Source organism: Erinaceus europaeus, chromosome 21 (assembly GCF_950295315.1).
Source record: "Erinaceus europaeus chromosome 21, mEriEur2.1, whole genome shotgun sequence".
Taxonomy (NCBI): domain Eukaryota; kingdom Metazoa; phylum Chordata; class Mammalia; order Eulipotyphla; family Erinaceidae; genus Erinaceus; species Erinaceus europaeus.
The window spans coordinates 2,150,224-2,170,923 of NC_080182.1; the positions used below are offsets into that span (position 1 = coordinate 2,150,224).

At 46.0% G+C, this 20,700-nt stretch overlaps 1 protein-coding gene across 3 annotated transcripts in view; it reads right to left on the reverse strand.

Moving 5' to 3' along the window:
* NPHP3 (nephrocystin 3) overlaps positions 1-20,700 on the reverse strand; it is a 59,873-nt gene that overhangs the window by 21,643 nt on the left and 17,530 nt on the right. For 2 of the 3 annotated variants that reach the window (XM_060180259.1, XM_060180261.1), the window contains exons 7-17: positions 18,741-18,897; positions 17,145-17,219; positions 15,280-15,453; positions 13,739-13,842; positions 12,996-13,110; positions 11,323-11,466; positions 9,694-9,791; positions 7,905-8,007; positions 6,514-6,596; positions 4,019-4,157; positions 1,152-1,316 (exon numbers count right to left, since the gene is read on the reverse strand). In XM_060180259.1, coding sequence (XP_060036242.1) covers positions 1,152-1,316; positions 4,019-4,157; positions 6,514-6,596; positions 7,905-8,007; positions 9,694-9,791; positions 11,323-11,466; positions 12,996-13,110; positions 13,739-13,842; positions 15,280-15,453; positions 17,145-17,219; positions 18,741-18,897 — 1,357 coding nt within the window. The remainder of the gene's footprint in view (positions 1-1,151; positions 1,317-4,018; positions 4,158-6,513; positions 6,597-7,904; positions 8,008-9,693; positions 9,792-11,322; positions 11,467-12,995; positions 13,111-13,738; positions 13,843-15,279; positions 15,454-17,144; positions 17,220-18,740; positions 18,898-20,700) is intronic. The other variant, XM_060180260.1, reaches the window with a different exon arrangement.

Sequence of the window (20,700 nt, forward strand, 5' to 3'; positions counted from 1 at the left end):
GCGCTTAACCCGTTGCGCTACCGCCCGCCTCCCCTAATTTGGTTTTTTATTGCCACCAGGGTTATCGCTGGGGCTTGGTGCCTGAACTATGAACCCAACATTCCTGGAGGTCATTTTTTCTTTTTCTTTTTCCTACTTTTTTTTTTAATTGGATAGGACAGAGAGAAATTGAGATGAGAGGGGTGACAGAGGCAGAAAAAGACAGATACCTGTAGAACTGCTTCAGTGCTCATGAAACAATCCCCCTTGCAGGTGCTGAGTGAGGACTCGAACCCAGGTCCCTGCACTTGGTAATACGTGCACTTAACTGGATGCCTACCCCGCCTCCAAGTTACATACACAATTGTACTACTGACTACAAATTTTTAAAATATAATTTTGTTTTATTTTAATGAAAAATAACAGAGAGAACTATATAAATATATACCACAACACTGCTCTCAGCTCTTGCTTATGGTGGTGTAGGGGATTGAAGCCAAGACCTTAGAGCCTCAGACATAAAAATCTTTTGCATAACCATTATGCTGTTTCCTCACTCTTTCAATTTCTTTTTCATTGACATCAAGGTTATTATTGGGACTCAGTAGCTGCATGATAAATCCACCACTCTCAGTGGCCACATTTCCCCTTTAAAAAAAAAATTCTTTTTGAGAGAGAGAAATTGAGAGGGCAGGGGAGATAGAGAAGAGAGGGGGAGAGGGAGAGAGAGAGAGAGAGAGACACCTACAACACTGGTTTACCACTCCTGAAACTTTCCTCCTGCAGGTGGGGACCAGGAGCTTGAACTTGGGTCCTTGTGCATGGTAATGTGTGCAATGTACCAGATGCATCACTACACAGCCCCAGCCCCCTCATACTAGCCACTTAATAAAACACACAACTGAAAAAAAAACTGCAACTTTCTCCTTCAGTAATAAAACAAACTTAACGAAGTAGCCAGAACAGCATGACATAAAGAATAATATTAGAAAGTTAACGGTTAAATTTTACTTCTAAAATCAATGCAAATGGACTTTATGTAGTGTCAAATTTCAGGTTTCAATTTTGTCTTGTGAGAAAAATCCTGCGGTAAGGTGTGACACATAATGAGTGAAGTACAGTGACTGGTAAGTTCACAAAGTTCATGGAAAGGTGATGGAAATGGCGTTTACCTGGAAATGCTGAAATTTGAGCAAACCACAGCCGTAGGCCAGCAAACCCATCCTGAGCAAACTGTGGACCACAGAGGTCAGGACCGGCCAGGACACTTGAGGGTAGAGCTCCGTCAGCTCTGACTCGCCCACACCATTGTGGCTGACATTGACCAGGCAGAGGATCTGGGGGGCGGCAAAACAAAACTCTCCTGGGTCACCGAGCAGCTCTGCAAGGTCCTAGCTACTACCAGGATCTCCCCAGCTCTCCTGGGTCACCGAGCAGCTCTGCAAGGTCCTAGCTACTACCAGGATCTCCCCAGCTCTCCTGGGTCACCGAGCAGCTCTGCAAGGTCCTAGCTACTACCAGGATCTCCCCAGCTCTTTCACACTTACTAATTAAAACTCATAATACAGATGATTCATTGTGCTGTGATAAATGCAAGCTGGGCAAACAAGAAACACATGTCCGAGATTCACACACACTTTCCAAAAGGTAGTGGTTTTTTTGTTTGTTTGTTTTTGTTTTCCCTCCTGGGTTATTGCTGGGGCTCAGTGCCTGCACTATGAATCCACTACTCCTGGAGGGCATTTTTCACTTTTATTGGATAGGACAGAGAGAAATTTAGAGGGGAGAGAGAGAGAGAAACAAAGACACCTGCAGACCTGCTTCACTGCTTGTGAAGAGACCCCCCTGCAGGTGAGAAACCGGGTGCTAGAACCGGGATCCTTGCGTGGGTCCATGAGTATCGTACTATGTGCACTTAGCCCGGTGCACTACCGCCCAGCCCCTCTAAAAGGCAGTTATGAAAAGCATGAATCAAGAATAAGAGGGCTGAGGCTCTGGGGTCCCAAGTTCAATCTCAGCAGCACCAAAAATCAGACCAGAGAAGTGTCCCGGTCTCTCTCCTTGTCTGTGTGAATCTTTCCTTCTGTATCTCTCCCACAAAAGTAAATGACAGGTGTGTGTGGGGGGGGGAGGATTTAAAACTGCAGGAAACATATTCTTAAAACTAATGAGAAATAAGGAAATGGCTGAGCAACGGCAGAGTCCCAATTCTGGGCAAACATTTGTTCGTTAATCATCAGACACCAAGAAATGTTTCTGAAAGCACAGCTGAGTTGGCAAAGAAGAAAGGAAAGAGAAAATAGAGAGAACCTGAAAATAGAGAGGAACCTGAAAGTCAGAGTCTTCAAGCTGGAGCTGCTGTTCAAGGGACATGGGGACACAGGGTGGGGAGCATCTGGGGGGCGTAAGGGCTTGGCTTTCCCCTCTCACACGGAGGGGAGCTGAGCACTGAGGAAATGGGAGTGGGGAGGGGAGAGGTCAGAGCGTCAACTCTAGCTTATGTGGTGCTAGGGATCAAACCTACAACCTTCTGCTTGCAAATCTCACCATTTTACTACTGCACCATCTCCCAGGCTGCCAGTACATAACTCTGCATAGTGAACAACAGTGTAAGTCAAGCCAAGAAGCAAACAGGAAGAGACCAGTGCTTATTTGCAAACTAAACATTTGGTAAGCATGTAAGAATACCCAAAGATCAATGAAAAAAAAAGAGACAACAATTTAAAAATGGGTAAAGTATTTGAACCAACAATTCACAGGGGGAAAGGGGGGGAAAGGGAATAGTCAAAAAACATGAAAAGGAGATAAGACCAGAAGATAGTGCAGTAAAAATGTGATGGACTTAAATGCCTGAGGCCCAGGGTTCGATCCTCAATGCCACAGTGGGTCAGAGCTGAGCTAAGCAGTGCACTGGTGTCTCTCTCTCATGGAAATAAAGGATATATATAAGAAGGATATATATATTTATGAAAAGAGCTCATCTGGGAGGGCATATGCCCTTTGTGAGTGATGCCCTGGGTTTGAGCCCTGGTATCACGAGAGCACCATACATGCCACAGTGGTATTGTGGCATTACTTCTCCCTCTGTCTCTAATTATATGAAACTGCAAATTTGGGGGTATGGGAGAGAGCTACTTGCTTGGCAATATCACTTCTGTGTGAGGCCCTGAATCCATTCCTTGGGAAATGAAAGAAATGAATGGAGAAAGGGGATGGGGAAGGAATGAAAGAGATGAAAGAGACAGAAAATATCAACCATAATCAGGAAAACCAGCTCCCTGAGCCCTGCCATCCAGCCACAGAGCCCCAGGACTGGGAGTGTTTCCAGCTTGAAACAAACTGACACAGACATTCAAAAGAACACTTCAGTGTACACACACACACACACACACACACACATACACACACTCACACATACACACACTCACACAGACACACACACACTCACACACACACACACTCACACACACACACACACACTCACACACACACACACTCACACACACATTCACACACACTCACACATACACACACACTCACACACACACATACACACACTCACACAGACACACACACACTCACACACACACTCACACACACACACACTCACACACATACACACACACTCACACTCACACACACTCACACACATACACACACTCACACACATACACACACTCACACACACTCACACACACACTCACACACACTCACACACACACACACTCACACACTCACACACACTCACACACACTCACACACACTCACACACACACTCACACACACACTCACACACACACACACACACTCACACACACACACTCACACACACACTCACACACACACTCACACACACTCACACACACTCACACACACTCACACTCACACACACTCACACACACACACACACACACACACTCACACACACTCACACACACACACTCACACACACACACACACACACACACTCACACTCACACACACACACACACCAAATGAGGCTACATGTTCTTCCTCTCCTCAGCTCATTCTACTTTACCTGCTTCATGAGTTCTTTCTCTGGATCATCTTCCAAGGACTCCTGGACAGATCGGAGGATGAGTCTGTACAAGGAAATGGTATCTTGGCACTGGAAACACTGGTGCAGGATCTTCTCCAAGTGCCCGGCCCTCCCAGCACTGTGGGAGTTAAGAAGAGAGAGAATTTCTCACCGACTGCTAAGACCTGGGAAAAATCCAGGGCAAATGAAAACGTGGTCTCTGGATTTGTGTGTGTGTGTGTGTGTGTGTGAGAGTGTGTGTGTGTGTGAGTGTGTGTATGTGTGTGTGAGAGTGTGTGTGTGTGAGTGTGTGTGTGTGAGAGTGTGTGTGTGTGAGAGTGTGTGTGTGTGAGAGTGTGTGTGTGTGTGAGTGTGTGTATGTGTGTGTGAGTGTGTGTGTGTGTGAGTGTGTGAGTGTGTGTAAGTGTGAGTGTGTGTGTGTGTGTGTGTGTGTGTGGTACTACAACTGTTGAAAATTAAACAGGATACAGAAAAGTGGTAGTTTTGTGGAGAGACATCCAGTTTGAGTAAATCATCTAATTTGATTCGAGAAGCTGGGACCAGCTGCCAACGAGTGCATCTGCGTTATGGGACAGAGGTGCAAGGGAGACACGGTTCTTGTTACCCAGAAGCATGCCACCTAGTTCTAGAAGCAAGAAGATTGTCAACAAGCATTAGTAGTTAGTGAGCACACGGTAGAGCACACACATTACCACGCACAAGGACCTGGGTTCAAGCCTCCTGTCCCCACCTATGGGGAAAAGCTTCATAAAAGGTGAAATAGGGAGTCGGGCGGTAGCGCAGCGGGTTAAGTGCACCTGGCGCAAAGCGCAGGGACCGGCGTGAGGATCCTGGTTCGAGCCCCCCGGCTCCCCGTCTGCAGGGGAGTCGCTTCACATGTGGTGAAGCAGGTCTGCATGTGTCTGTCTTACTCTTCCCTCTCTGTCTTCCCCTCCTCTCTCCATTTCTCTCTGTCCTATCCAACAACGACGACAACAAGAAGAATAACTACAACAATAAAACAAGGGCAACAAAAGGGAATAAATAATTTTTTTTTTTTAAAAAGGTGAAACAGCATTTTGGGTACCTCGTTCTCTTTTCCTCTCTCTCTCCCCCTCCACTCTCAATGTCTCCGTCTCGTTCACTTTTCCTCTCTCTCTCCCCTCTGCTCTCAATGTCTCTGTCTCTGTCTACCAAGGGGGGGGAGAAGAAAAATAAATTATTAATGTTAAAGAAGGAGACTTTTTAAATGCTTACACTAATGGGTATCTAAGTAGACGGTGAAATTTGAAGGTGAAATATTTATCAGGATTTGCAGACAAGGCTCACTGAGAATTCCTACTGGGGCCTGAGACACAGATCAGTCATAGCGCCATGATTCTGGGCCTGGTGCCCAGCACCACATGGCAGCACCAAGGACAGCACCAAAGGGAGCTCCGTGCACAGTGGAGAGAGGTGTCTTAGTGAATGTCTAGACGTCTTTATCTCCCCTCTCCCTGAGTATATTAAATAAAAGATGGGCCAAGGAAAGCACTTATCACACCTATGCTTCTTTCATTCCCAGGCTGCACTTAAAAAACAAGGAAGAAAAAAAAAAAAGAAGAAAAATTCCTCTGGAGCCAGGGAAGTGCTCACTCCTATTCAGACTGCACTTTGCCAGGTCTGAGGTTTAAGTCTGAGCCCCTGACCAACACATGGGGGCGCCTGCGAAGGGAAGCCTCACATTGGTAGAGCAGCACTGCAGTGTCTCCCCTCCTCGCTCTCACCCTCTATCAAAACAAACCAGCCAACCCCAAGTCTGCCAGGGGCGGAGGACTCATGCATCTCAATACACCAGTGATAATTCTAGTGGAAAAGAAGAAAAAAAAAATTGCTGAGGGAGGAAGACAAAAACGCCTCAACATTTTCAAGCTCAGTAGCAAGGGACTTTTCCAAATCTAGGGACATCAAGCCAATGGCACATTCCGGCACATTCCCAAGAGAAGGTCCAGATGGTCTCCTCAGGTTGGGAGTCTGGATCGACCTGCCAACGCCCATGTTCAGCAGGGAAGCAGTTACAGGAGCCAGACCTTCCACCTTCTGCACTGCATAGTGATCCTGGGTCCATACTCCCAGAGAGATAAAGAACAGGGAAGCTTTCAAGGGAAGGGCTGGGATATGGAGTTCTGGAGGTGGGAATTGTGTGGGATTGTACCCCTCTTATCCTATAATTTTATAAATAAAAAAATTTTTAAAAGATGGTCTCCTTTGGCAAACCACACAGAGAGGTTAATGTGCTGAAACTCAGACAGACACATCCCAGCAGTACAGCTCATTCACAGGCAATTGCTTTACGGTCCCAAGTCACAGCTCCGTCCCCAGGATCTTCGATTAGTATCAGTGTTAGGATACACAGAATCTGAGGGGCCCAGAAGCTGGGGTGTGACGGGCTCTCAGCTTCCCACAGTGAGAAACACTCAGCATGCAGAGGAACACGGGGAAGGAGCACCACTTACCACGCAACCACTTTGCCAAAAAGGGTGACATAAAGGGCATTGCAGGTGGGAGCAGAACGACAGTGCCGTTCTAGCTTCTTCTCCTGCACCAGGTGAGCAGAAAAGGAAACAAAAACACAAACACACCCTGGAGTAAGCTGTCTTTACCATGGAGCCATTGACACACAACTGCAGAAGGGACCCAGCTCCTGTCGTCACATCCTGTGACATCAATGCCTGGGAGGTGGCTCAGCGGAAAGAGTGCAGGATTTGTATGTCTGAGTGAAGGCCTAGGCAACACGAATGACAGAGCAGATCAGAGTCCTTGGTGCTCTCTCTTTCATATGTAACACATCTATTTTTTTTTTCCTCTTCTTTTGTGTGGAGTCAAGGGGCGAAGCGTGAATGACTTCACTGGTCTGAGTCACATGTTTATTCAGACAGACAGAGAGAAGAATAGCACAGCGTTGGAGCTGCCTTCACTGTCACAGGACCTTTGATGCTGCGCCAGGGCTCAAACCTGGGCTGAGTGTGTGTGAGTGTGTGAGTGCAGCTGCCCCAGCCGGCCTCCCCGGCTCTCGCAAGCCTCTTTGTTCTTTCTTTCTTTCTCCGCTTCAATATGTTTATTTATTTATTCCCTTTTGTCCTTATTGTTTTATTGTTGTAGTAGTTATTATTGATGTCACTGTTGTTGGGTAGGACAGAGAGAAATGGAGAGAGGAGGGGAAGACAGAGAGGGAGAGACAGACACCTGCAGACCTGCTTCACCGCCTGTGAAGCGACTCCCCTGCAGGTGGGGAGCCGGGGCTTGAACCGGGATCCTTACGCCAGTCCTTGCACTCTTTCTCCATTTTAATGGGGTGGGAAGTGTTGGTTACTGGTTCCTAGTACAGTTGTTGACACAGGGGTCCGGCTTCTCATCTCCTCATGGAGGGTCCGAGAACACGCTCACCCCCAACGTGGGTCTTCTCCCCATCAACATACATCAAGACCCTTAGAAATCATCTTAAAAAAATTAAAATTTGCCTCACGCAAAATAGTGCAATAAACAAAAAGCACCGAATCCTTGTAATTGTTCTTTCAACAGCTATAATTAACTAGAGGAAATGCACTTAATGAAGTAACTATTAAACTCCAACTTTATTTTATTTTGTTTTATTTTACCAGAGCACTGATCAACTCTGTCTTATGGTGTTGAGGGGTGCATAGGGGGAGTGTTTAACCTGGGACTTTGGAGCCTGAGGCATGAGAGTCTCTTTGCATAACCATTATGCTGTCTGCCCCTGCTTATAAACTCCAATTTTCCTTAGGACAATACAGAGTTCTTCTACTGAACTTTTAGGCCCCCTAGAAGGTGTTTTACAGGAAAGCTGATGGGGAGTGAAAGAAAGACATAATATTTAAAGCTATACCTGCTCTCTGCTCAAGGTGACATCCACAGAGCGGCATTCCTCGACGATAATGGACTTTGCGTCTTTTGGATTTAAGGGATCAAGATGAAGTGTTGGCCACAGCCTTTCAGTTAAAGAAAAGAAACAGCTAAGCCTCTCCTGAGAAGTCGTAATGCAGCCACAGCCTACATCAAAATCTCCAACAGGGGTTAAGTTGTGTTTTCTCACTGTCTTGATGAAAGGAGCAAAGCTGGTCTGTGAAGTATTGTCACTGATGCTATTTCATTTATTCTGACACATATGCCACTGCTGCCAGTGATTAATCCTAACAAAGGCTGTTGTAAAACAGAGCCTGCACACTAGGCAGCAAAACTGCAAGCTGTTTCAAGTTCCGTCATCTATGCTAGCAGTGCGACTAGGAGGGGGGGTATAAGACACAATCTTTGCAAAAAGTACTCATCCAAATGGAAGGTCGTTATCTTATACCTGGACGAGGGAAGGAGAAACTCTCTGGGAGCACACACACAAAAACCTTCCTTACATGCACAAAGCACAAATATACACACAGATCTGTACAGCTAGATCTCTATATATGACACACACACATACGCTGCACAGATGTGACACAGCTGCACACACACACTCACATAGCTGTATGTATATATATATGCCTAGGTAGTGTATGTGCAGTATTACAATTTCTGGGCGGGGGGGAATGATTATGTGGAAAATCATATTTAAGTGAACATACATCCATACTTTTAAAACCACTTATATATCAATGTATAACTTATATAAATGTATATATTAACTTCATATATTTTAATACAGAAACATTACTTTAAATATATGCATACCATTACTTTGAAATATTTAGACTTGGAGCCAGGCAATGGTGCACCTGGTGAAGAAAACATAGCAGGACCGCTTCACAGGAGGTGAAGCAGGTCTGCAGGTGTCATTCTGTCCCTCTCTATCTACTCCTCCCCTCTTAATTTAGCTCTGTTCTATCAAACAATTAGAGAAATGACCAAAAAAAAAAAAAAAAGGACAAAGAAAAAAGAGGACACTAGGAGTAGTGGATTCATAGTGCAGGCACTGAGCCCCAGCAATAACCCTGGAGGCAAAAAAATAAAAAAGAATAAATTTAGACCTTGAAATAATTTTTATATTTAAACATAACGTATTTGTATATATCTAATATATTTGTGTATATTTATAATATATTTGTAATATATTTGTATATACATAAACATAATATATTTGTAATATATTTGGTGTTAAATGCATTAGTGCTGCCATACTAATGTCAATGAATTATGTTGATACATTATATAGGTATATATTTATACTCATGAGAGAAAAATAGAAAATAGGTTGACAAATAGCACTTGCCAGAATTCAGGTAGGTGTGTGTGTGTGTGTGTGTGTGTGTGTGTGTGTGTGTGTGTGTGTGTGTACTGTCAAAGTGAGCTTGCCTTTCAGGAGAATAGCTATCTGCTCTGGCCTTCCTAGCCCAGCCCTCTCCCGATTTTCCTCACCTGTAAAGTTAACTAGTAGTCATTGTTATATCAAGCCACAGCTGACGATCCGAGCCAACCATGTCCCGAGTCAAGCTCACTGCCTTCCCTCCGCAAGCTTTCCCCTTCCCTCCCATCCCAACCAAATCTTAGGAGGTGGCAGCTTGTGTCTCTGATGTGCCCACCTCTCCCTGTCCTCGAGGCTGATTAGATGAAGAACACCCAAGGCAGAGCAGAAACCTTCCCCTGTTGGCGCTTAAAGAGGCAGGGTGTGAGAGAGCTGAGCGTACCTCCACGCTGGAGGGCATGTTTCTACATTCACAGAGACAATGACTCTGACATTCACTGGCAGGGGGTCTATCAGCCACTTCATGTGTTTCTCAACTTGCTTCAAGACAGAAAAAAAAAATTCAGGCTATTAATTCCAAATATTTCAGAACAACACAGTCACAGATCCCCAAGTAGAGCGAAATTCTTATGGCATTTCTCCTTAGGTTTACATCGAAAGGCTTATTTTGGGATGACCAATGACAGAATAATCAAAGAACAGATAGCGGAGTTTTCAGGTTGTGAAAACATGTAATAATGAATGTTTTCTACTAGCTATACAAATCCAATTCCTTTTCCCAATTAGATGGCAATGAGACACAGTACACGGGCACATAGTATACTGCATTTATCTCCATGCTGCATCCCTAAAACTAAGCAGAAAGAAAAGAAATACCAGGGAGTCGGGAGTCAGGCAGTGGCGCAGTGGGTTAAGCGCATATGGCGCAAAGTGCAGGGACCGGCGTAAGGATCCCGGTTCGAGCCCCCGGCTCCCCACCTGCAGGGGAGTCACTTCACAGGCGGTGAAGCAGCTCTGCAGGTGTCTGTCTTTCTCTCCCCTCCTCCCTCCATTTCTCTCTGTCCTATCTAATAACAACAACAACAACTACAACAATAAAAAAAAAAAAAAGAAATACCAGGGAGTCGGGAGTCAGGCAGTGGCGCAGCGGGTTAAGCGCACATGGCACAAAGCACAAGGACCGGCGTAAGGATCCTGGTTCGAGCCCCCGGCTCCCCACCTGCAGGGGAGTCACTTCACAGGCGGTGAAGCAGGTCTGCAGGTGTCTGTCTTTCTCTCCCCCTCTCTGTCTTCCTCTCCTCTCTCCATTTCTCTCTGTCCTATCCAAAAACGATGACATCAATAACAACAACAATAATAAAACTACAAGGGCAACAAAAGGGAATAAATAAATAAATAAATAATCTTAAAAAAAAAAAGAGGGAATCGGCAGTATCACAGCAGTTAAGCGCATGTGGCACAAAACACAAGGACAAGCATAAGGATCCCGGTTCGAGCCCCTGGCTCTCCACCTGCAGGGGAGTCGCTTCACAGGTGGTGAAGCAGGTTTAAAGGTGTCTGTCTTTCTCTCCCCCTCTCTGTCTTCCCCTCTTCTCTCCATTTCTCTCTGTCCTGTCCAACAACAACCTCAATAACTACAATAATAACTACAACAACAATAAAAAACAAGGGCAACAAAAGGGAAAATAAATAAATTCACTAAAATATTATAACAAGAAAGAAAGAGAGAAATAAGGAAAGAAAGAAAGAAAAAGAAATGCCAGGGGCCAGGCAGTGGTGCACCCAGTAAAGCACACACATTAGCATGTGTGAGAAGCCAGGTTCAAGCCCTGGCCGCACCTATAGGAGGCAACTTCATGAAAGGTGAAGCAGGTCTGCAGGTGTCTCTCTGTCTCTGTCCCCCTCTGTATTCCTCCTTCCCTCTCAATTTCTCTCTGTCCTATCAAATAAAAGACAAAACACAACACTGTCAGCATTTTCTTTTCAAACACAGTTTAAATGCCGGCTGACATCTCTTTGTTTTTCTTGGTCTTTCTCTATGCGCCCACAGTTCACAAAGGGCATTCAGTACCTGAACTCGATCTATGGAGTCAATGATGATGATGACGCTGCCCTGATGGCGGGCAGAGAGTTTTTCCAGCCAGCGGGGAAATTCTTCCAGAAGCTTGGCGGGGTCCAGGGTCAGGGCAGAGACGGACCAAGCGTGCTGCATCAACTGCAAGAGGAGCAGATGCCCGTGGGAGGCGTTGTGGTACTTCGTAGCTGGCGGCAAATCTGGCTAGCCATACTTTTTCAGCCAAAATGGACTCACTAAGAGGGTCTAACTGCCTTGCGTGTTATGTGTCAGCCTTACACTGAACTTGAACTGAAGGGCGGTGTTGGAGGTTAGTTTAAGGACTGGGGAGACAGTGCTGGGGTAATTAATACACAGGACTTGCATGCAAAAAAAAAACAAAAACCCAGGCTTGACTGCCAGCACCACCAAAAGACAGAGCTGAGCACAGCACTGGTCAAAATAAAAATAAATAAACAAGGGAACTGGGAAATGGTAGAGTGGGTTAAGCGCACATGGCGTAAAGCTCAAGGACCGGCATAAGGATCCCAGTTTGAGCCCCCGGCTCCCCACCTGCAGGGGGGGTTGCTTCACGGGCGGTGAAGCAGGTCTGCAGGTGTCTGTCTTTCTCTCTCCCTCTCTGTCTTCCCCTCCTCTCTCCATTTCTCTCTGTCCCATCCAACAACGACAGCTATGACAAGAATAACAACTACAGCAAGCCCAACAACAAGGGCAACAAAATGGAAATGGCCTCTAGGAACAGTGGATTCATAGTGCAGGAACCGAGCCCCAACAATAAATAACCCTGGAGGTAAAAGAATAATAATAATGAATAAATAAATAAATACCGGGGGAGGCAAAGAATAATAATAATGAATAAATAAATAAATACCGGGGGAGGCAAAGAATAATAATAATGAATAAATAAATAAATAAATACCGGGGGAAGCTCAAGTACTATGTGGTCTCTGGCTCTCTCTCTCTCAGAAAAAAAAAAATCAGCTTGGGAGTGGTAAAATTCTGCATGGGCAAGGCCCTGATCCACCAAAAAAAGAAAGAAAAAAAGAAGAAAACTAGGGAGTCGGGCTGTAGCGCAGCGGGTTAAGCGCAGGTGGCGCAAAGCACAAGGACCGGCCTAAGGATCCCAGTTCGAACCCCGGGTCCCCACCTGCAGGGGAGTCACTTCACAGGCGGTGAAGCAGGTCTGCAGGTGTCTGTCTTTCTCTCCCCCTCTCTGTCTTCCCCTCCTCTCTCCATTTCTCTCTGTCCTATCCAACAACGACGACAACAATAATAACTACAACAATAAAACAACAAGGGCAACAAAAGGGAATAAATAAATAAAATAAATATTTAAAAAAAAATTTAAAGAAAAAACTAGTTTTCATCAGGTATGTAGTCCAGTTTCTTTTCTTCATACACCTTAAAATATTTATTATTTTTAATACTTCATTTATTTATGTATTAGATAGAGACAGAGAGAAATTGAGAGGGAGGGGGAGACAGAGAGGAGAGAGACAGAGAGACACCTGCAGACCTGCTTCACCACTTGGGAATCTTCTCCCCTGCCGGTGGGGAGCTAGGGCTTGAACCCTGGTCCTTAATTACAGTGTGTGGTCAACCAGGTGTGCCCCTGCCAGCCCCTGCCCATCAAGCAAGCATTCTGCCGTTTCCCAGAGGGTGGCCTCTACCTTTAGAGTCAGTCGTTTGATGATCAGAGAGGACTCTGAGCTGGCGGACATGGGCCTCCCCACAAAATGTGAGAGAATGAGCGTGTTAGGGGAACTCTTCTGCTGCGATTGAATCCTGAAAGGAAAAGGCCTTTTATGCGTCCCATGAACAACAACAAAACAGTCTGCAGAGTGCTGAACCCCAAAGAATACCTGTCACCTGTCTCAGTCCCTTTTTACCGTCCACTTTTACTCTACCTGTGGATCCCTTTAAACAAACCAGAGAAACCAGGTACTTGCAGTTAAGTGGAAGTTAGTTACTTAACATAAACCCAAATGCTACACATTTGAAGTTAAGGCACAGGTAAACTGTGGCCAGGCACGTGCATCATTGATATGAACAGTCACTAATGCTTGTCATTCCCCCCTGCTTCCTCCTTTGGACCTTCTGACATCCAAGCTGTATGGACTGCAGTATACAGTTGGTGGTTCTGTGCTCACACATACACCATCTCAATGTTCCTAGGCCGACTTTTCTGTCTTTCTTTCACTCTTTCACATACACAGAGAGCTTTCCCCTAGTGCTGAAGTTCTTCTACCCACGTGTGCCAAGTCTCATACCCTACCAGGTGAGCTATTCTAGACCCTGTGATTCTTAAATGTGTATTACATGAAGACACAGAGGCAGCTGTGGTTTATGGCATGAATTCTGCCACCCAAGTGGTGACGAGAATGATGACACAATTTCATTGCACGCAACTTACCACTTTGATAAAAGCAGGGACTTCCCAGAACCAGGTCCTCCAGACACCAGAAGGGGTGGGATCGGTGCGGGTGCTGCCACGAGGTCATTAAGGCGCTGGTAATACTAGACACAGAAATCAACGTAGCGAGCCTTGAGAAAGCGAAGCAAGAGACAGGGAAGAGCGAAACTGGGGAGAGCACCAGCCTTGCAGGTCCTGCGGTTCCTGCTTGGATCCCTGGTGCTATATGGACCACAGTGTTGTCCTGGCTTCTCTCTCTCTCTCTCTCTCTCTCTCTCTCATGTGATTAATAAAATACATCTTTACAACAAGGGCAACAAAAGGGAGTAAATAAATAAATAAAAACAGATCTTTAGAAAAGCAGAAAGCAGGGCACCGTTGTTAATGCACAGGCAGATAATTACGGCAGTATCTTTATATTTTATTTATGTATCTAGGTTAGTTTTTAATAGATTTTTCAAGTATTTTTATTTATTTATTTATTTATTTATGTATGTATTTTGAATAGAGACAGAGAGGAATTGAGAGGAAATTCACTGCTTATGAAGCTTTCCCTCCTGCAGGTGGGGACCAAGGACTTGGATACCTTATACACGGTCACGTCATGTGTGTGCTCTACCAGGTGTGCCGCCACCTGGCCTCCTATGTGTCTAGATTTTATGCAGTGTCTGGACATTAACCCAGCATCTAGCACAGTACAACCACTGCATGGGGCTAGGCTCTGAGGCATGGCCTCCAGGACAGCAAGTGAAATGCTTTACTGTGTGAGCTATTTCCTGGCCCGTGCTTATGGCAAGGTTTAACCAAGCATAAGAGTAAGCAGTTATCGGGGCTGGGACCTGGGCTGTGTGCATGACAATGCAGGGGTACTATCCAGGTGACCTATCTTGCTGCATCTCTATCTCTTTACCAGAGCACTGCTCAGCCCTGGCTTATGGTGGTGCCGGGAATTGAATCTGGGACCTTCAGAGTTTCAGGCATGAAAGCCTTCTGCACAGGCGCTATGATATCTCTACAGCCCGCCTTAACATTTCTACCAAGCTTCCTAGCAACTCTGGTCTTGGTCTGGCAAGTTAAAGATGACCACACCAGAGACCAGGCGGTGGTGCATGTGGTTGAATGCGCATGTTACTATGAGCAAGGACCTGGGTTCAAGTCTCCAGTCCACACCTGAGGAGGACAGGCTTCACAAGTGGTGAAGCGATGCCGTAGGTATCGTTCTTTCTCTTCATGTCCCCTTTCCCTCTCAATTTTTCTCTGTCCTATCCAATGAACAAAAAATAAAAAAAAAGATGGCAGGCAGCACGATGGGCATGGGGTTGACGATTCCTAATTTTAACAGAGAAATGCTTGGTTCTCATTTGTGTACTTGAACTGCCGACCTACCTTTGACAGGACACGGCCCTTAGCCCGTATCTGACACGGAGCACCGAGTCCGGAGAGCAGGCGCCCGCACCACCATGCATACGCCTTGATGCGGGTGGGTGAAAACAAGGCCAGGGAAGGGTGAGGGCGCTGGGCGGAAACGACAGGACACATACTTTCTCAAAGCCCAGCTCTCGGGCTGAAGCGGACGCTCCCTGAAAGGCCTCCATCTGTTCCTGCTCATCGTGGATGTCCCACAGGACGTCAGCGAAGTCATCCTCCTCGGGGGCAGAGTCTTCGCTGGCCTTGTCCTTCGCCTCCGGGTCTGCGCTCTCAAAGCCCAGGATGTCCTGAAGGTGAGAGCCAGCCCACAGGGAGGAATGAAGGGCTGGGAACAGTCTGGGGGTTGGGGGCGGCGAGACCCCTCCCCTGTGAGGGCAGGGCACCTGCTTTGTTAACACACACAGCCCAGCCGCCGCCAGCTCCTGGCACACAGGAGAGCACTACAGCACCAGGGGAAGCTCTAGCGCTATTGCATCTCTCCCTCTCTCTATCCTTCTGTCTCTCTGTTTGTAAAAGGTCAGTCTGGGGCATACATGAAGCCCTGGGAACACCAAAAATTAACAGCAATAAAAATAAATGTGATAAAACAAGGCTTTTTCCTAAGAACAAAACTGTTAAAAAATTTTAATAAATGCTAGTTTAAAGATATAACAGAAATACAAAATAATAAAACAGAGGCTCAGTAGGTGTGAGGTCCTGAGTTAGATCACTGGCATCATGTCAGAGTGATATTCTGGCTTATGGTGGTGTTGGGGATTGAACCTGGGACCTCAGAGCCTTGAACATGAGAATCTTTTGCAGAACCATTATGCTGTCTCCCCAGACGTTTTTCAACATTTCATATTAACGAACAAATCAATCTAAAGTAATAATAAAAAAAAAAAGACCTCTCTTTTTAAATTAAAAATAGAGGTAGTTGATGCTCCTGGGATCTGCTTTCTCTAAACTGTTACCCAATATTGTTGGTCATATCAGGGTGGCAAATAATTTTAGAAACTTTGCTTCTTCTTCTTCTTCTTCTTCTTCTAGCGTTTGCCAGAAACTTTGCTAATGCCGAAGAAATCTCAGATGGTGTTTCTTGATGCTTAAAGCGCTAGCACTACATGGGGGTCTCATGGAACTACCGGAAGCTCCGTGGATGGTGAAGGGCTGTAATGACTTTTCCTCTCTCTTCCTTGTCTGTTTCTTTTTTTTTTTTTTTTCAGAGTACTTCTCAGCTCTGGCTTACAGTGGTGCTGGGGATTGAATGTAGGAGCTTGGTGCCTCAGACATGAAAGCCTTAGTGCATAACCATTATACTGCTTCCCAAGCCTGGCCTATCTGAAAAAATTTAAAACAAATGAAAAATAAATGGTCTAGGAATGGTGAAACTATACAGGTGCAAGGCCCTGGTGCTGCAAATAATAATAACAGCAACAACAACAACATGGAAGGATGTTGAACTCATTACACTAAGAGACATTAAGTCAGACAGAGAAAGGCAACTTCTGTGAATTAGTACATAGACATGAACTTTTAAAAAGCCCAACAAGTAAAAACAGTGAATAAAATGGTGGTACCATGGAAAGGGGAGGGGGTTTGATGACTAGGAAAAATTAACTTCTGGGCCGGGGAGATAGCACAGTGGTAGTACACCAGACTTGCACGCTAAGGTAAGTGTGTACAGCATAGTGCAGACAGACAGGCTGTAAAGCCATCATTAGACCTTGTAAGCTACTAGAGCACAGTTAGTCCCCCTCCACTCTGCCAGGGCAATGGGATGGACTCTGACATCCACCACCTCTCCCACCCCCCACAAAAAGAAAGACCCTCAAGTACTAGAAGATCCCTTAACGGACTCCCAATAGAAAACAATGGCACATTCTCTCTAGCTACTGTTTTCAAAGGAAGAAACAAGTGATTTGTTCCAGAAAACCTTAGTTCTGGGAAAACAGTCTTAAAATCTTTCTAAGGAGACTGACAGGAAATGCATACTTACCTGTTTAACAATCTTTTCCACATAAATGTATGTTTGATAAGCTCCCTCTGCAGGATCTCCTGAGTGATCAATGATCTGGAAAAAGGAAGGGCTGACAAGGACAAGATACTAACAACAGCAAAAGCAGGAGGTGGGCTGGTGTTGCTTTTAGGGGGCTTCTGGATGGAGAAAATGTGTGTATCCACATGTCATCTGATTTTCTGGCTGAGCAGAGAGAAATCAAAAGTGCCAAACAGCGTCAGAACCTCAGAGCTGCCTTCAGCTGTCTTATCAGTGCTAACACAGGCATTTTCACATCATCTCATCATACAGATAATACAAAGCCTGTGGCCTCTGCCCTAAAACTTATCCCTCGTAGCACTTCCCAGTGCTCCCAGGAAAGGCTGCTATGAAAAGGTTCCTTCTTACCCAAAGGTTTGGTCAAGAACAGAACAGACTCTGTGCTTGGGGGGTGGGGGGAGAGGGAGTACATGAAGAATGATTTAAAACTGCTCAACTTCACAGCTCCAGGGCTGCGTTCCACAGAGAGAAGGAGAGACACCACAGCAGGAGAGGAGAGCTTCTCCTGGCGCTATAGCACGCCATGTGGCGCCTGGACAGTGTGCGTGGCAAGGCCTGTACCTTACCCGGTGAGCAGCTGTCTCTCCGACCCAGATCATACTCCCGCTAATCACACGTTATTTGTTCCCTCTTTCCAACACAGTCCACAACTACTCTGTTAGGAGATTTATGGGCAGATCTATCTATGATAGATCTATGGTTTATCAAAATGGACAATCACCTGCCTGGCCGCCACTTCGGTCTGAGCCACCCAGTAACTCAGCAGGTGACTCTGTGCCCCCAACACACACACCCCCCCCCAGCAGGTCTTTCTCGTCCCAGCAGCAGAAGAGACTGCTGTCAGAACAGCTTATTGTCTTCTGTTACTTAAAGTCCTCCAGTCATCCCACCTCACAGCCAGATTCTTTGCTTCTGTGCTTGTTTTTTTCTGCCAGACTTTTGCACCTGTACAGTTCCATGGCTCCCAAGAACTCTCGTTTTATTTATTTATTTATTTATTTTTAGAGCAAGAAAGAGAGGAGAAAAAGACAGAGAGGGAGAGGAGAGGTACTACAGCCCTGCGCCACTGCTCATGAAGCTTCCTGGGCAGGTGCTCCCAGGCGGTGGCCAGGGGCTTGAACCCTGCTCCAAGCACATGGAAAAGTGTGCACTCTAACGGGTAAGTTATCTTCTTGGCCCCCAGGTCCTTGGATTTTAAAATGGTCTCCAAGTTGGGGCAGGGGGTTAGCTCACCCTGGAGGACGCCTGCCTCGCTACATGTTCCAACCCCAGCACCACATGGTAGGTGCCAGGTCCCCAGGAAAACTCTGTGGCTGGGGTGTCTCGCCCCTTCTCTCTGCCTGTCTCTCCTTCTGTCACACACACACACACACACACACACACTCACACACGGCGTCCCCACTCCACCCACCTCCCCCATTCCCTGCCCCAGACCCACTGGCTTCCTCCCCACTCCCCCAGCCCCAGTCCATGGCCCAGTGCTCAGAGCCTTCCCTCAGCCCAGGCATTCTGATAACACAGGCTCAGCAACATTACCTTGGCTTTGCTGGCCTTGTTGAGGTTGGAAACCTGCTCAATCAGTTGCTGGACAGAGTCAGAATCCACTTTGCCATCCTCTACACGGTGATAAATTAATCGGGGTTTGCCCTCGGAGTTTTTCAGAAAAGCTTCTTCACAGTCTTCCAGTAATGGGCTAGAGTGGAAAGCAGTGTTTGTCTGTCTTTCTTTTTTTTTTTTTCCCCTTTCTTTCCTTTCTCTTACTTCCTTTCTTTCTTCCTTTTAGACAGAGAGAGAGAGGGAGTGAGTGAAAGAGACCACAGCACTGCAGCTGTTCCAATGCCTTGGGGATTAGGCTGGAACCTGGGTTGAGCCCATGGCACAGCGGCACACCAGCCAAGGGAGCTGTCTCTCTGAGCACTGAGGCAGCAGCTGACTGGTGTAAGTGACGGGAAGAAGCATTTGCTGCCAAGACAAGAGGCCAGAAAAGGCCAAATGGGCAAAGGTTTTCAGAGACAAACAAAATGCCAAAAGTGGATGTCTTCACAGCTCTGCTGTAACTCAGTCTCAGCATGCAATGTGCTCCTGAAGAGAGGACGAGGGTACAGGAGCCCAGGAAGTGGCGTGGTGGCTAAGACATTGGACTGGCAAGCAGGAGGTACCAAGTTTGATCCCTCGCACCATAATTCTGCTTTTCTCTCACTTTCATTGACAAATGACTAAATGAGGGTAGTTACAATAAAGTGTGCATTAAATGATGCGTGACAGCAATAAAAACCTCAGCTTTTTTATCTAGTGAAAAAAAAACTCTAAAATACTAGAAAGATGGGTCAAAAGAATCATGAGACTGCAAATGAATGGAAAACTGAATTCCACTTAGAAATATAGAATTCCCGGGAGTCGGGAGCAGCGGGTTAAGCGCACATGGCACAAAGCGCAAGGACTGGTGTGAAGATCCTGGTTCCAGCCCCCGGCTCCCCACCTGCAGGGGAATCGCTTCACAGGCGGTGAAGCAGATCTGTGGGTGTCTATCTTTCTCTCCCCCTCTCTGTCTTCCCCTCCTCTCTCCATTTCTCTCTGTCCTGTCCAACAATAATGATATCAATAATAACTACAACAATAAAATAACAAGGGCAACAAAAGGGAATAAACAAATAAATATTTAAAAAAAGAAATATAGAATTTCCATGTTAAAACACAGATCTTATTAGTCCGAGGTGTCAAGATTTTTCTCTTCTGCTCAACCTTTCCTCAGTGAATGACCTACAACTTCATACTCAAAACCTACTATGAGAGGGATCCAAGGGGTCGGGCAGTGGTGCACCCAGCACAGTACACACACTACCATGTCCAAGGACCTGGGTTCCATCACCAGGTCTCGACACACGGGGGGAAGCTTCACAAGTGGTGAAGCAGGGCTGCAGATGTCTCTTTCTGTCTCCCTATCTCCTCCCTCCCTCTCAGATTCTCTCTGTCCCTATCAACAAATAAAGACACATAAATAAGATTAAGAGAGGGAGAGGGAGAGGGAGAGAGATCCCAAAGTAGATGGGAGAAGTTGGATAACTAGTAAAAAAATCTCAGCTGAACTCTTCCAAGCACAGTAATAAATCATGAGAGAAATGGAAGGCAAAAGATTAAGAGGAGTTTAAAACAAGACAGTTAATTAAGAGTAAAAGGACACACAATATTTGCTACCAAATAGGAACATAAGAAAAGAAAAAGAAAAAAATTGGGGGAGGGGTATGGCCAGACTCGTGTCAATGCTGTATTATCCTGCTGGGTCTGGTAAAACTTAGGGTCCCCAACTTTCATACTTGGCACAAATCAGAAAGGGTCCTCAGGATCAACAGAACAGACTCTGGAAGAATTAAATCCGATCAGACAGTAATTACAGAAGGAAAAATTAACTTCTGGACCAGGGGATAGCGCTATGAAAGCATACCAGACCAGCAGGCCCAAGGCCCCAGAGGTCCCAAGACCCTAAATTGAATCCTCA